This window comes from Anomaloglossus baeobatrachus, chromosome 5 (assembly GCF_048569485.1).
Source record: "Anomaloglossus baeobatrachus isolate aAnoBae1 chromosome 5, aAnoBae1.hap1, whole genome shotgun sequence".
NCBI classification, from domain to species: domain Eukaryota; kingdom Metazoa; phylum Chordata; class Amphibia; order Anura; family Aromobatidae; genus Anomaloglossus; species Anomaloglossus baeobatrachus.
In genome coordinates this window covers 10,501,905-10,514,650 of record NC_134357.1, presented here as the reverse complement: position 1 = coordinate 10,514,650, position 12,746 = coordinate 10,501,905, and the positions used below count along the sequence as shown (strand labels likewise).

At 45.8% G+C, this 12,746-nt stretch overlaps 1 protein-coding gene across 3 annotated transcripts in view; it reads right to left on the bottom strand.

Moving 5' to 3' along the window:
* GPAM (glycerol-3-phosphate acyltransferase, mitochondrial) overlaps window positions 1-12,321 on the bottom strand; it is a 57,883-nt gene extending 45,562 nt beyond the window's left edge. The window contains exons 1-5 of one of the 3 annotated variants that reach the window (XM_075348215.1): window positions 12,271-12,321; window positions 8,361-8,529; window positions 5,072-5,194; window positions 2,672-2,745; window positions 651-764 (exon numbers count right to left, since the gene is read on the bottom strand). In XM_075348215.1, the coding sequence (XP_075204330.1) occupies window positions 651-764; window positions 2,672-2,745; window positions 5,072-5,194; window positions 8,361-8,462 (413 nt within the window). In that variant the 5' untranslated portion in view covers window positions 8,463-8,529; window positions 12,271-12,321. Of the gene's footprint in view, window positions 1-650; window positions 765-2,671; window positions 2,746-5,071; window positions 5,195-8,173; window positions 8,278-8,360; window positions 8,530-9,025; window positions 9,046-12,270 lie in introns of those variants that run through there. The other 2 variants (XM_075348217.1, XM_075348218.1) reach the window with 2 other exon arrangements.
* Window positions 12,322-12,746: the final 425 nt, after the last annotated feature.

Sequence of the window (12,746 nt, the reverse complement as noted above, 5' to 3'; positions counted from 1 at the left end):
GTCATAAATACTATATAGAGCAGTCTATATGGGCAGCAGATCACGGGAAGATGACACCTTCATATCTGCGACCCGATGTCTTATTCCAGAGAAATCCACAATTTTCTTAATATGTAAATGAGCTGTTCAGATCTATGGGCCGGACATAGATCTTATGAGACTCCACCTCTAGAGATCATTGTAAATAACGGGGTGTTACCAGTGTGAGACATGTAGGTCAGAAGAGCAAACTGTCAGTCATTACATGCCTCACACTGGTAACGCCCCCTTGTTATTCACCATATTCTCTGGAGGCGGAGACTCGGAAAGATCTATGTCCGGCCCAGAGATCTGAACAACTCATTTACATATTTAAAAAAGGTTTAATTTCTCAGGGATAAGACATTGGATTGCAGATATCAAGGTGTCATTTTATTCCTCCTTCCATGCCCTACACGTTACTTAGGGGGGGGTGGATCCCACTGACAGATCCCTTTAAGCCAAATTAAATTTGCAAAAATGTATGACATTTCCCTCCAGTGTTTTGTAGCTTCATGGACCTCAGGAGACCCCGGCGGGTCCGTTGCGCCATATGGGAACATTTTAGGTGTCAGCATACAATGAGTGACCACAGCCTGGTTAACCATTACCCCCGGCTCCCGTGTCCTGACCTGCTCTGGTTCAGCACCGTCTCCGCCATGTTGCTGCAGAACATGCTCTTGTTGACATCTCGCTCTTGGACAAAGAGCACATAACAGAGGCGACGAGCCAGCCATCCGCGGTGCCTGCGAGAGAGAGCGGGGTGATGAGTGGGGTGATGAGCGGGGTGATGTGCGGGGGTCACAGCGAGACCTGTGTTATCTGTGCACACATATCAGTACAATGTGAGGACACAACACCCCCCGGCCGGCGCTCATCTACTGGTCGGATCAGGCACCTGCCCTGAAAGGTGCAGAATGAAAACAATCTCATTGCCCCAAAAAAAACACGAAAGAACAAACAGAAATTCCATTAATCTGGCACCAAATCTGGAAATTCTGCAGGAAAGCTAAATATTTGCATGCCAGCTTATTGGAAATGTACCAGTGGCTCTTCCCTGTCCCCTTCTTCAGAGAGCGGCATTGCCTCCAGCAGCAGCGATGTGACAGTATCAGGCAGCGATACTATCCACAAATTATCTGGCTACAAAGTCGCTGCATCTTAAAGCCTGGAGTCAGGAAGGGACCACTTCAGTAATGATTGGGCAGAGCGCTCATAGATAGCTCTGCCTGATCACGGTGAGAACGGAGCGGCTGTTCAGACCTGCACAGTCCGCACAAGCTGAAGGCCAGCGGGCGATTCATGGCCAGAGGACCGGATGTTTATCGTTATGAATTTGTATTATCGTCAGTGCATTTGATATTTTAGTAACAATATCATTGATACATTTTATATTGATTTGTTGCACGGATTTTCCATTTTACATTAAAACGTCGGCACTGACAATCGCTCACCGACAAATCGCTCACCGACAAATCGCTCACCGACAAATCGCTCACCGACAAATCGCTCACCGACAAATCGCTCACCGACAAATCGCTCACCGACAAATCGCTCACCGACAATCGCTCACCGACAATCGCTCACCGACTCTCACCCTGTTCAGTGTAAATGGGTGAATGGCAAAGACATATATTAATCCATAGCGGAATAAGTATAATAAATGGGGCTTCTATATCCTGGTGACCTAGTGTTTAAAATAACTCCCCCCTCCCCCCATCCTCATCGTCACTCAGTTAATGGGTGCACTACATTTCTCCAGTCTTTGCCATTCACCCATTTACACTGAACAGGGTGAGAGTCAGTGAGCGATTGTCAGTGAGCGATTGTCAGTGAGCGATTGTCAGTGAGCGATTGTCAGTGAGCGATTGTCAGTGCCAACGTTTAATGAAAAATGGAAAATCCGTGCAACAAATCAATATAAAATGTATCAATGATATTGTTACTAAAATATCAAATGCACTGACGATAATACAATGTTATAATGATAATCATCCGGTCCTCCTGGCCATGAATCGCCGTACAACGCCAAGAGCCGGTACCATAGACCACCTCCATCAATGGTATTAACCCCTGCAGATCCTCAGACCACCAGGGACATTTTAATCAGCTATGTAATAATATTCTCCTATAATCCGTTGTCTAAACCTGGCTGCATCCTACATTCTGACTGCACAGAAGACAGGGCAAAAGAGAGAAAAGTAAAAAAAAACTAACAATGTAACCAAATACTTCATTCCATAACCCTATAGAACATTTTCCTATAATGCTGCATCTTCCGGGTCAAGTCCGGGATGTTAAACAGTCAAGTTCAGATGGAGATAATTCATTGTAATTATTAACTGTGTAAGGTCTGGTGTACATAATAAAGTGATAAAGTGCAAATATTTGCAGAGAACATCACGTCTGTACATGCGAGGGGGGTGGGGAGCGGAGGCTACAAATGAGGACAACAGAAAGGTAAAGTCATAAAAGAGAAAGTGCAGAACTCCTGGGGATAACCAAGGAAACAAAGGAAGAAACAAAATCCAAACAATATACAATAAATAGAAAGAAAAATAAGCAGCCGGAATCCATGGACTGATCCTGGCAATCCGGCGTCCACGGCTACTAAAACAACATGTCATAAATAATCTCTAACGTTGTCACGTACCGGGTGTGGGTCTCATTAATGTAGATAACATTACGCAGACCCAGGGATGGGATGCTGGGATTATAAAACTTATCCTGAAAATAAAGAACAAATATTATAAAAATTACAAATCAGAAACTGACAGCAAATATGGATTATATAATTATCAGCAACGACCTGCAAAGTATCCACTAAATCGGAGATCTCCAACGCCACCCTTCAAGAGCCAGAAACAGATCAGGTTTTCAGGATTCCCCTTGTAACGTGCAGGTGATAATTGTACCATCTGTGCAATAAGGAAATCCTGGAAACATGATCTGTTGGTGGAGCGTCAGGACTGGAGTTGGGGGAACGCTGCAATAGGACATGGTGTAAATACATTGCTGATCCTCCACTACATCCAGTATTATACTCCAGAGCTGCACTCACTGTGTACATACATTACATATCCTGCACTGATCCTGAGTTACATTCAGTATTATACTCCAGAGCTGCACTCACTGTCTACATACATTACATATCCTGCACTGATCCTGAGTTACCTCCTGTATTATACTCCAGAGCTGGACTCACTATTCTGCTGGTGTAGTCACTGTGTACATACATTACATTACTGATCCTGAGTTACCTCCTGTATTATACTCCAGAGCTGCACTCACTATTCTGCTGGTGTAGTCACTGTGTACATACATTACATTACTGATCCTGAGTTACCTCCTGTATTATACTCCAGAGCTGCACTCACTATTCTGCTGGTGTAGTCACTGTGTACATACATTACATTACTGATCCTGAGTTACCTCCTGTATTATACTCCAGAGCTGGACTCACTATTCTGCTGGTGTAGTCACTGTGTATATACATTACAGATCCTGAGTTACCTCCTGTATTATACTCCAGAGCTGCACTCACTATTCTGCTGGTGCAGTCACTGTGTATATACATTAAATTACTGATCCTGAGTTACCTCCTGTATTATACTCCAGAGCTGCACTCACTATTCTGCTGGTTGAGTCACTGTGTACATACATTACTGATCCTGAGTTACCTCCTGTATTATACTCCAGAGCTGCACTCACTATTCTGCTGGTGCAGTCACTGTGTACATTACATTACTGATCCTGAGTTACCTCCTGTATTATACTCCAGAGCTGCACTCACTATTCTGCTGGTGCAGTCACTATGTATATACATTAAATTACTGATCCTGAGTTACCTCCTGTATTACACTCCAGAGCTGCACTCACTATTCTGCTGGTGCAGTCACTGTGTACATACATTACTGATCCTGAGTTACCTCCTGTATTATACTCCAGAGCTGCACGCACTATTCTGCTGGTTGAGTCACTGTGTACATACATTACTGATCCTGAGTTACCTCCTGTATTATACTCCAGAGCTGCACTCACTATTCTGCTGGTTGAGTCACTGTGTACATACATTACATTACTGATCCTGAGTTACCTCCTGTATTATACTCCAGAGCTGCACTCACTATTCTGCTGGTGCAGTCACTGTGTACATACATTACTGATCCTGAGTTACCTCCTGTATTATACTCCAGAGCTGCACTCACTATTCTGCTGGTTGAGTCACTGTGTACATACATTACATTACTGATCCTGAGTTACCTCCTGTATTATCCTCCAGAGCTGCACTCACTATTCTGCTGGTGCAGTCACTGTGTACATACATTACATTACTGATCCTGAGTTACCTCCTGTATTATCCTCCAGAGCTGCACTCACTATTCTGCTGGTGCAGTCACTGTGTACATACATTACTGATCCTGAGTTACCTCCTGTATTATATTCCAGAGCTGCACTCACTATTCTGCTGGTGCAGTCACTGTGTACATACATTACTGATCCTGAGTTACCTCCTGTATTATACTCCAGAGCTGCACTCACTATTCTGCTGGTGCAGTCACTGTGTACATACATTACATTACTGATCCTGGGTTACATCCTGTATTATATTCCAGAGCTGCACTCACTATTCTGCTGGTGCAGTCACTGTGTACATACATTACATTAGTGATCCTGAGTTACCTCCTGTATTATACTCTAGAGATTCCAGCTGGACAGGAGGCAGCACTTGCAGTGATATGAACCTAAGACATGGGTTAATAGTTGCTGTCACTGTCTGCGCTGCCTCACTCTATATCTGTTGCTGCTTGTGAGTGTTGGAGTAATGATTGGCGTTCTCGCCCTCTTTTTTTTATATATATTGCCAGTGCTGCTTCCTTTCCTTTAATTACATTCCAGGTTGTGTGTCTCTTTAATAATACAGAGAAATGTAGAAGTAATAAAGTGTAACATTCGGTTACTATTCCAGGACAAGCACATAGGAATCTTCTGCATGCTGTGCGCCGGCATTAACCCCGATCGGCCCGTACACAATCCATCTTAACCCTCTTACCCGGCTCTGCGGCGTGCAGACGTAGCAGCACCTGCCCACAAACGGGCGCTTTCTGCTCAGCAGAGTCTCCTTCCACTTCAGTGTAGAGGAGGTAAAGGCGGCCGGGCTGGAGAAACGCTCGCCCTGAGACAGAGGAACACAGATACAATGTATTAGTAAACAACACAAAGCTGTTACATTGTGTCCCTTCTACTTTTTGATGTCAGTTGTATCTATACTTCCCATAGAGTTGGAGGGATGGGGCCCCTTATCAGCGATTTGTAGGGTCCTAGTTCTCCAGTGTATAGAGACACCCCTTTAAGTTAGAAATGAGAACATTAGGACGTCCTCGTCTCTGCTCGCCTGGTCCTTAGGCAGTCGCTCTATAAGCTTGGAAGTGAGGATGGCAATTCCCCCAATGCAGAATTGCCAGAAATCCCAGCCCTGCCTGAACGCTGGGCTCTGTCCTTCTATTGCAGAATCCCCCTATACTTCCCACAGGAGCACAGAGGACTTTCAGCACGTGCTGCCCATCTCATGGCACTGAGGAAAACTACCTTGAGATTAGAAATATACACACTGGGATATGGTATAATTTCATTAAGAAGAATCAGTATGCATGTAATATGAGGGCACTGGCCATTAGCACTGGATTGTGGCAGGACAGTATCTGTGCATGGTAGGGCAGTAGTATTGTGCTTAGTGTGGAAGTCTTTATGGGTACAGTAAGTTTATATTAGCACTACATGGTAGTATATGAGCATTTCAGAACAGTATGGTATTTCTGTTGTGAAGTTATTATGCAGATACTGTCAAGTTTATTACATAAGCACTGTATGGCGGTCTTATTGTAGTCAAGTTTGGAGTTATTATTCGGGCACTATTTCCACATTATTGTAGCCATCTATGGCGGTATTTAGCACTATATGGCAGTAATTCAGCATGTAATGGTATAAACACAAGGAGGAACATAAAAGAATTGTTCTCAATTAAATACAATCTTAAGATTTCTGGTTTCATTGGGATTGTTATTGGATTGTAATATTATAGGGTTAATAACTTGCATAAATTAGTGCGACAAATGGAGCCAATTACATCACAAAAGGGGTTTAGGACTGTTTGTAGTGCTGATTGAGGAAAGCAGGGAGGATTCTGCAATTAACCAAAGTAATATCCAGTTCACATCATAAACTTTAGACGTCAGAGACCCCAAAGCTGGCACACAGGTGTGGGTACAAAGAGGACCTAGATGGTGCCCTGTCTGCACCTTGGACATAGCTGCAGGGTTTCCTTCACCCAGGACATAATTCAATATTCTGCCCTGATCATATCTAAATATCCTGAGCCAAGCAGCGTGACCTGTAGTAACCCCCCGACACAGCCCCCAGGGCTCCTGCTCCACTCACCTACACCGCTGCCTTCTGATGGTTTCCCCAACTATGTACAAGTGACCAAACATTGCCTAAATATAAGTACCATGTCAGTGCAAGAAGATGGGAGAACAGCACCTCTATATACAGTGCCACCACTACACGCTATCCAATAATACGCTATCCAATAATACACTGTACAGTACCAAGTCACCGTGCCACACAATGCCAAAAATACTGCCATACTGTGAACAAATATCAACTTCATACATACAGTAATCTAAAAATACACTACCATTAGTATAAATATTGGTGCTGGTTCCGAACCTTGGGCGGCAGGGCATTACTATGGCCTGATTCAGAAGAAGCAGCGTACCCATAGAACCGACCCTGAAATCGTCCCATTACTTAATATGAAGCGAGTCTCTTGGACGTTTTTGGTGCAATATAAAGGATATCATTTATTTATCATGAAAGCAATATAGGGCTTAACAGCATTGTGTGTCAACGGGGGGCGACCTACAATCCACAGGGGAACGTGTGAAAACACAACCCAAAATTTGGGGTCAAAATAACAGAGACTGTATATACTATAAATATCAAAAAACCTTTAAATAAGAATCCATGGGGATACAATAAAGGAAATGATTTAATTGATATTAAAATTAATATTTTTATTCAATAATTAAAATAAATATTTATTACAAATCTATAGAAATACTAGGCAGGAGAAAGTCCCATAAATTATAGCAGCGGTTTCCCAGGAAAATAAAGTGCTTAATGCAATGGCTACTATTATTTGTTATATATGATAAACAGATATTTATCCAAAGTGCACAGTGCAAAATTAAATATCAAAGTGATATAGTATATATGAAATAGATATGGTATAAATATCCTATAAATCAAAAGAATAAAAAGTGTAAAGATGTACTGATCTGTAAAGGAAATTATACCTTCTGTTTGGTCAGTAAATGATCCAAAGCATGCCGCTATGCCCCGACGCGCGTTTCAGCGATGCTTTCCTCAGGGGGTGCAAAGCACTTTATTTTCCTGGTAAACCGCTGCTATAATTTATGGGACTTTCTCCTGCCTAGTATTTCTATAGATTTGTAATAAATATTTATTTTAATTATTGAATAAAAATATTAATTTTAATCTCAATTTCATCATTTCCTTTATTTATTGTATCCCTATGGATTCTTAAAGGTTTTTTGATATTTATTGACAGTTAATGATGATTTTATACGGAAATTTTGATCAATATAGACTGTATATACTGTATAGATAAGATTACACTTTTTACCACTGCATTTTGAAACACATCTTCAAGGCTCCCGCAGTCTATTCTAACCATCAAAAGTAAAAAGATCCCAGGCTGGAGGCCACAGCCAGAGTGACCTATTAGCACAGATTCCAAAATCCCATCTTACTGTCATCTTTACCGACAGATATAGCAGCACCTTGCAAGACCTATCATATCTGCACCCGGGACTGCCTGAATGTTATACATTACTCAAAATGTTGCAAATTTTAACACAATACATTAACGTTAATAAACCACAGATCTATTATCATTTCTCAGAAGCTTTATCAAAACGGTGGCAGTTTTCAGGCTGAACGCCATATTTATGGAGCCGGCACTGATACTTTCTGTCAGATTACGGCTTTATTAGCACGTACAATGCACATATTCAGAAAACAGGGAACTTTCTGCAATAATGAACTATAAGGAGAAAGTAAAGACACTTACAAGATCCCAATACATGGCGATAAGGTCACAGTCACAGCACAAGACGCCGGTTATTAGCTGGATGCAGTCAGATTGGACACGTGACAGCTTAGACTAACAACCCAGCATTACATCCAACCTCACAGAGGATATTAACAGCAGCAAAGTATCAGAGCGTGACGTATATCGCTGCGCAGACGTCACTCACCCATTCTTCACTGCAGTTTTTCAGCCTTCCACGTGTGTAATCCACTGAGCTGGGCAGATAGGATATGTCAGCCATTCCCAGGGAATATCCGGCCTCCTCCATCCTCCTCCAAGGATGAAGCCTCCCCTGTTGTCACCACAGCTGTTCCTCCACCACCCGCCGCCTCCTCCTGGGGCCAGAAAACAATACAGACCATATTATAAAAAGAAAGAAAAAGGGAACAGTCACTGTGTGAAAAGAGACAAATAAGTATAAGGCACTCAGCCACCATCCGGGAGGGAAAGTGACATGTATGGCTGCAGAGCAGTAATAAGAGAAGAGTGAAAAAAAACAAGAAAAAATGTTCTATGTATTAAATAAATAAATAGTATAACATAAATAACATAAAAAATAAATATTTAAATATATAAAAGTTAAAAATTAAATTTAAAAATCAACTAAAAACATAAAATACCCCCACATTTATTTTTGCTAAACAATAATATTTAACAAAAGATAAAACAAAAATTGTATCGATTTTGAAAACACAACAAATTGTCCTGGAGCAGATGGTGGAATAAAGCCCGTTCTGTGCCCGTCAGACCCAGCAACAGGCACAGGACTGCGACCCAGTACACGGGTCCGGAGCACTGCCCCGACAGAAGCCAAAATAACTGCAAACGGACAGAAAAACGCACAAAGGTTCAGAGCAGAGGTTTGCACCGGGATACTCTGCACACAATCAGCAGATGAATACTAGCTACAATCATACAACATTCCACATTCATAGGACAAGGAGACAATGAAAAGGACAGAGGTTGTGAGAAGGTGACGAGCTCCTGCGGGGACGGTCACTCCAAGGTCACATATGAGGAGGGGGCGATCACAGCCTAGAAATACACCCAGGAATAGGGGGCTGCTGTATAAAGCGCACAGGGGGGCCGCTGTATACAATGTGCAGGGGGGGGTACGGGGCGCATGGTGTATACAATATGCAGGGGGGGGCGTGGTGTATACAATATGCAGGGGGGGGGGGCTGCTGCAGAGTTGTCAGGCAGAACAATATATTCACTGCTACAGTCACACAGGCCACATGCAGGGAGGTGATGCAATGGAAAAGCAATGCAGGAGGAGTGTGAACAGGGGCAGCAGCAGAGGACACGATGTACACTGCACCCATGGACAGAGAGTTGTCAGGCAGGCACACACTATACAGGAGTCCAGGGTTGTCAGGCAGGGACACACTATACAGGGGTCCAGAGTTGTCAGGCAGGGACACACTATACAGGGGTCCGGGGTTGTCAGGCAGGCACACACTATACAGGAGTCCAGAGTTGTCAGGAAGGCACACACTATACAGGAGTCCGGGGTAGTCAGGCAGGCACACACTATACAGGGGTCCAGAGTTGTCAGGCAGGCACACACTATACAGGAGTCCAGAGTTGTCAGGAAGGCACACACTATACAGGAGTCCGGGGTTGTCAGGCAGGCACACACTATACAGGGGTCCAGAGTTGTCAGGCAGGCACACACTATACAGGGGTCCGAAGTTGTCAGGCAGGGACACACTATACAGGAGTCCAGAGTTGTCAGGCAGGGACACACTATACAGGAGTCCAGAGTTGTCAGGCAGGGACACACTATACAGGAGTCCAGAGTTGTCAGGCAGGGACACACTATACAGGAGTCCAGAGTTGTCAGGCAGGGACACACTATACAGCGGTCCGGGGTTGTCAGGCAGGGACATACTATACAGGGGTCCGGGGTTGTCAGGCAGGCACACACTATACAGGGGTCCGGGGTTGTCAGGCAGGCACACACTATACAGGAGTCCGGAGTTGTCAGGCAGGCATACACTATACAGGGGTCCGGGGTTGTCAGGCAGGGACACACTATACAGGAGTCCGGAGTTGTCAGGCAGGGACACACTATACAGGAGTCCGGGGTTGTCAGGCAGGGACACACTATACAGGGGTCCAGGGTTGTCAGGCAGGCACACACTATACAGGGGTCCGGGGTTGTCAGGCAGGCACACACTATACAGGGGTCCAGGGTTGTCAGGCAGGGACACACTATACAGGAGTCCAGAGTTGTCAGGCAGGCACACACTATACAGGGGTCCAGGGTTGTCAGGCAGGCACACACTATACAGGGGTGCAGGGTTGTCAGGCAGGCACACACTATACAGGAGTCCGGGGTTGTCAGGCAGGCACACACTATACAGGGGTCCAGGGTTGTCAGGCAGGGACACACTATACAGGAGTCCAGAGTTGTCAGGCAGGCACACACTATACAGGGGTCCAGGGTTATCAGGCAGGCACACACTATACAGGGGTCCGGGGTTATCAGGCAGGTACAGGAGTCCGGAGTTGTCAGGCAGGGACATACAAATAGTCCGGAGTTGTCAGGCAGGGACATGCTATAGGTCTGGAGTTGTCAGGCAGGGACATGCTATAGGTTTGGAGTTGTCAGGCAGGGACATGCTATAGGTCCGGAGTTGTCAGGCAGGGACATGCTATAGGTCCGGAGTTGTCAGGCAGGCAGATGCTATAGGTTTGGAGTTGTCAGGCAGGGACATGCTATAGGTCCGGAGTTGTCAGGCAGGGACATGCTATAGGTCCGGAGTTGTCAGGCAGGGACATGCTATAGGTCCGGAGTTGTCAGGCAGGGACATGCTATAGGTCCGGAGTTGTCAGGCAGGGACATGCTATAGGTCCGGAGTTGTCAGGCAGGGACATGCTATAGGTCCGGAGTTGTCAGGCAGGGACATGCTATAGGTCCGGAGTTGTCAGGCAGGGACATGCTATAGGTCCGGAGTTGTCAGGCAGGGACATGCTATAGGTCCGGAGTTGTCAGGCAGGGACATGCTATAGGTCTGGAGTTGTCAGGCAGGGACATGCTATAGGTCTGGAGTTGTCAGGCAGGGACATGCTATAGGTCTGGAGTTGTCAGGCAGGGACATGCTATAGGTCCGGAGTTGTCAGGCAGGGACATGCTATAGGTCCGGAGTTGTCAGGCAGGGACATGCTATAGGTTTGGAGTTGTCAGGCAGGGACATGCTATAGGTTTGGAGTTGTCAGGCAGGGACATGCTATAGGTCCGGAGTTGTCAGGCAGGGACATGCTATAGGTCTGGAGTTGTCAGGCAGGCACATGCTATAGGTTTGGAGTTGTCAGGCAGGCACATGCTATAGGTTTGGAGTTGTCAGGCAGGGACATGCTATAGGTCCGGAGTTGTCAGGCAGGGACATGCTATAGGTCCGGAGTTGTCAGGCAGGGACATGCTATAGGTCTGGAGTTGTCAGGCAGGGACATGCTATAGGTCCGGAGTTGTCAGGCAGGGACATGCTATAGGTTTGGAGTTGTCAGGCAGGCACATGCTATAGGTTTGGAGTTGTCAGGCAGGGACATGCTATAGGTTTGGAGTTGTCAGGCAGGGACATGCTATAGGTCTGGAGTTGTCAGGCAGGGACATGCTATAGGTCCGGAGTTGTCAGGCAGGGACATGCTATAGGTTTGGAGTTGTCAGGCAGGCACATGCTATAGGTTTGGAGTTGTCAGGCAGGGACATGCTATAGGTTTGGAGTTGTCAGGCAGGGACATGCTATAGGTCTGGAGTTGTCAGGCAGGGACATGCTATAGGTCCGGAGTTGTCAGGCAGGGGCATGCTATAGGTCCGGAGTTGTCAGGCAGGGACATGCTATAGGTCTGGAGTTGTCAGGCAGGGACATGCTATAGGTCCGGAGTTGTCAGGCACATCCCACATGTACAGTTCTCAGCAGAGGATACAATGTATCAGTGAGGCGGCGCAGTCCATGTGGTGGTCGGGGGGAGGTTATGGGGGTCTCAAAGACTCCATCACATCGTGCAGGGGACACAATATTTCGGTGTTATCGGACACGTGACCTCCCGCCTCTCCGCCGCACACTCACCTCTCCGCTCCCGCAGCTGCACTGCGCCCTCAGCGCCTGTCCCGCTCCCTGCGGCCGCAGTGGGATGACGTCACCAGTGCCGGCCTCATCCGCCGCCGCCATGACGAGTGAGGGCAGCTGCCCTCAGTGTGACTGCCAGTATAGCGCTGTAGCAGGTGGGGATCTGTGGAGACTGCAGGTAAAATGAAGCCCTTTAAAATATACTTTCAATATTTTGCAGACATTTCTGTGTCTTCTGAGTGGGATAAAAAACCCTTGTGCCTGAATAAAACTTCAAGTTGTTGCTCAGATTTTTAGGAGAAATTTCTTGTACAGATCTGCTGTGTGAACACGGCCTGAAGCGTCTCATCATCTCTCAGTACCACGCCAGGGCGCCATGGCGATATCTGCCCGTGTGCCCAGCGCAAATTCGGGGGCAAATTTCCACGCACAGTACGTGAGGTAACGTGGCGCCTCGTGTCGATGTCTGCCAGTTT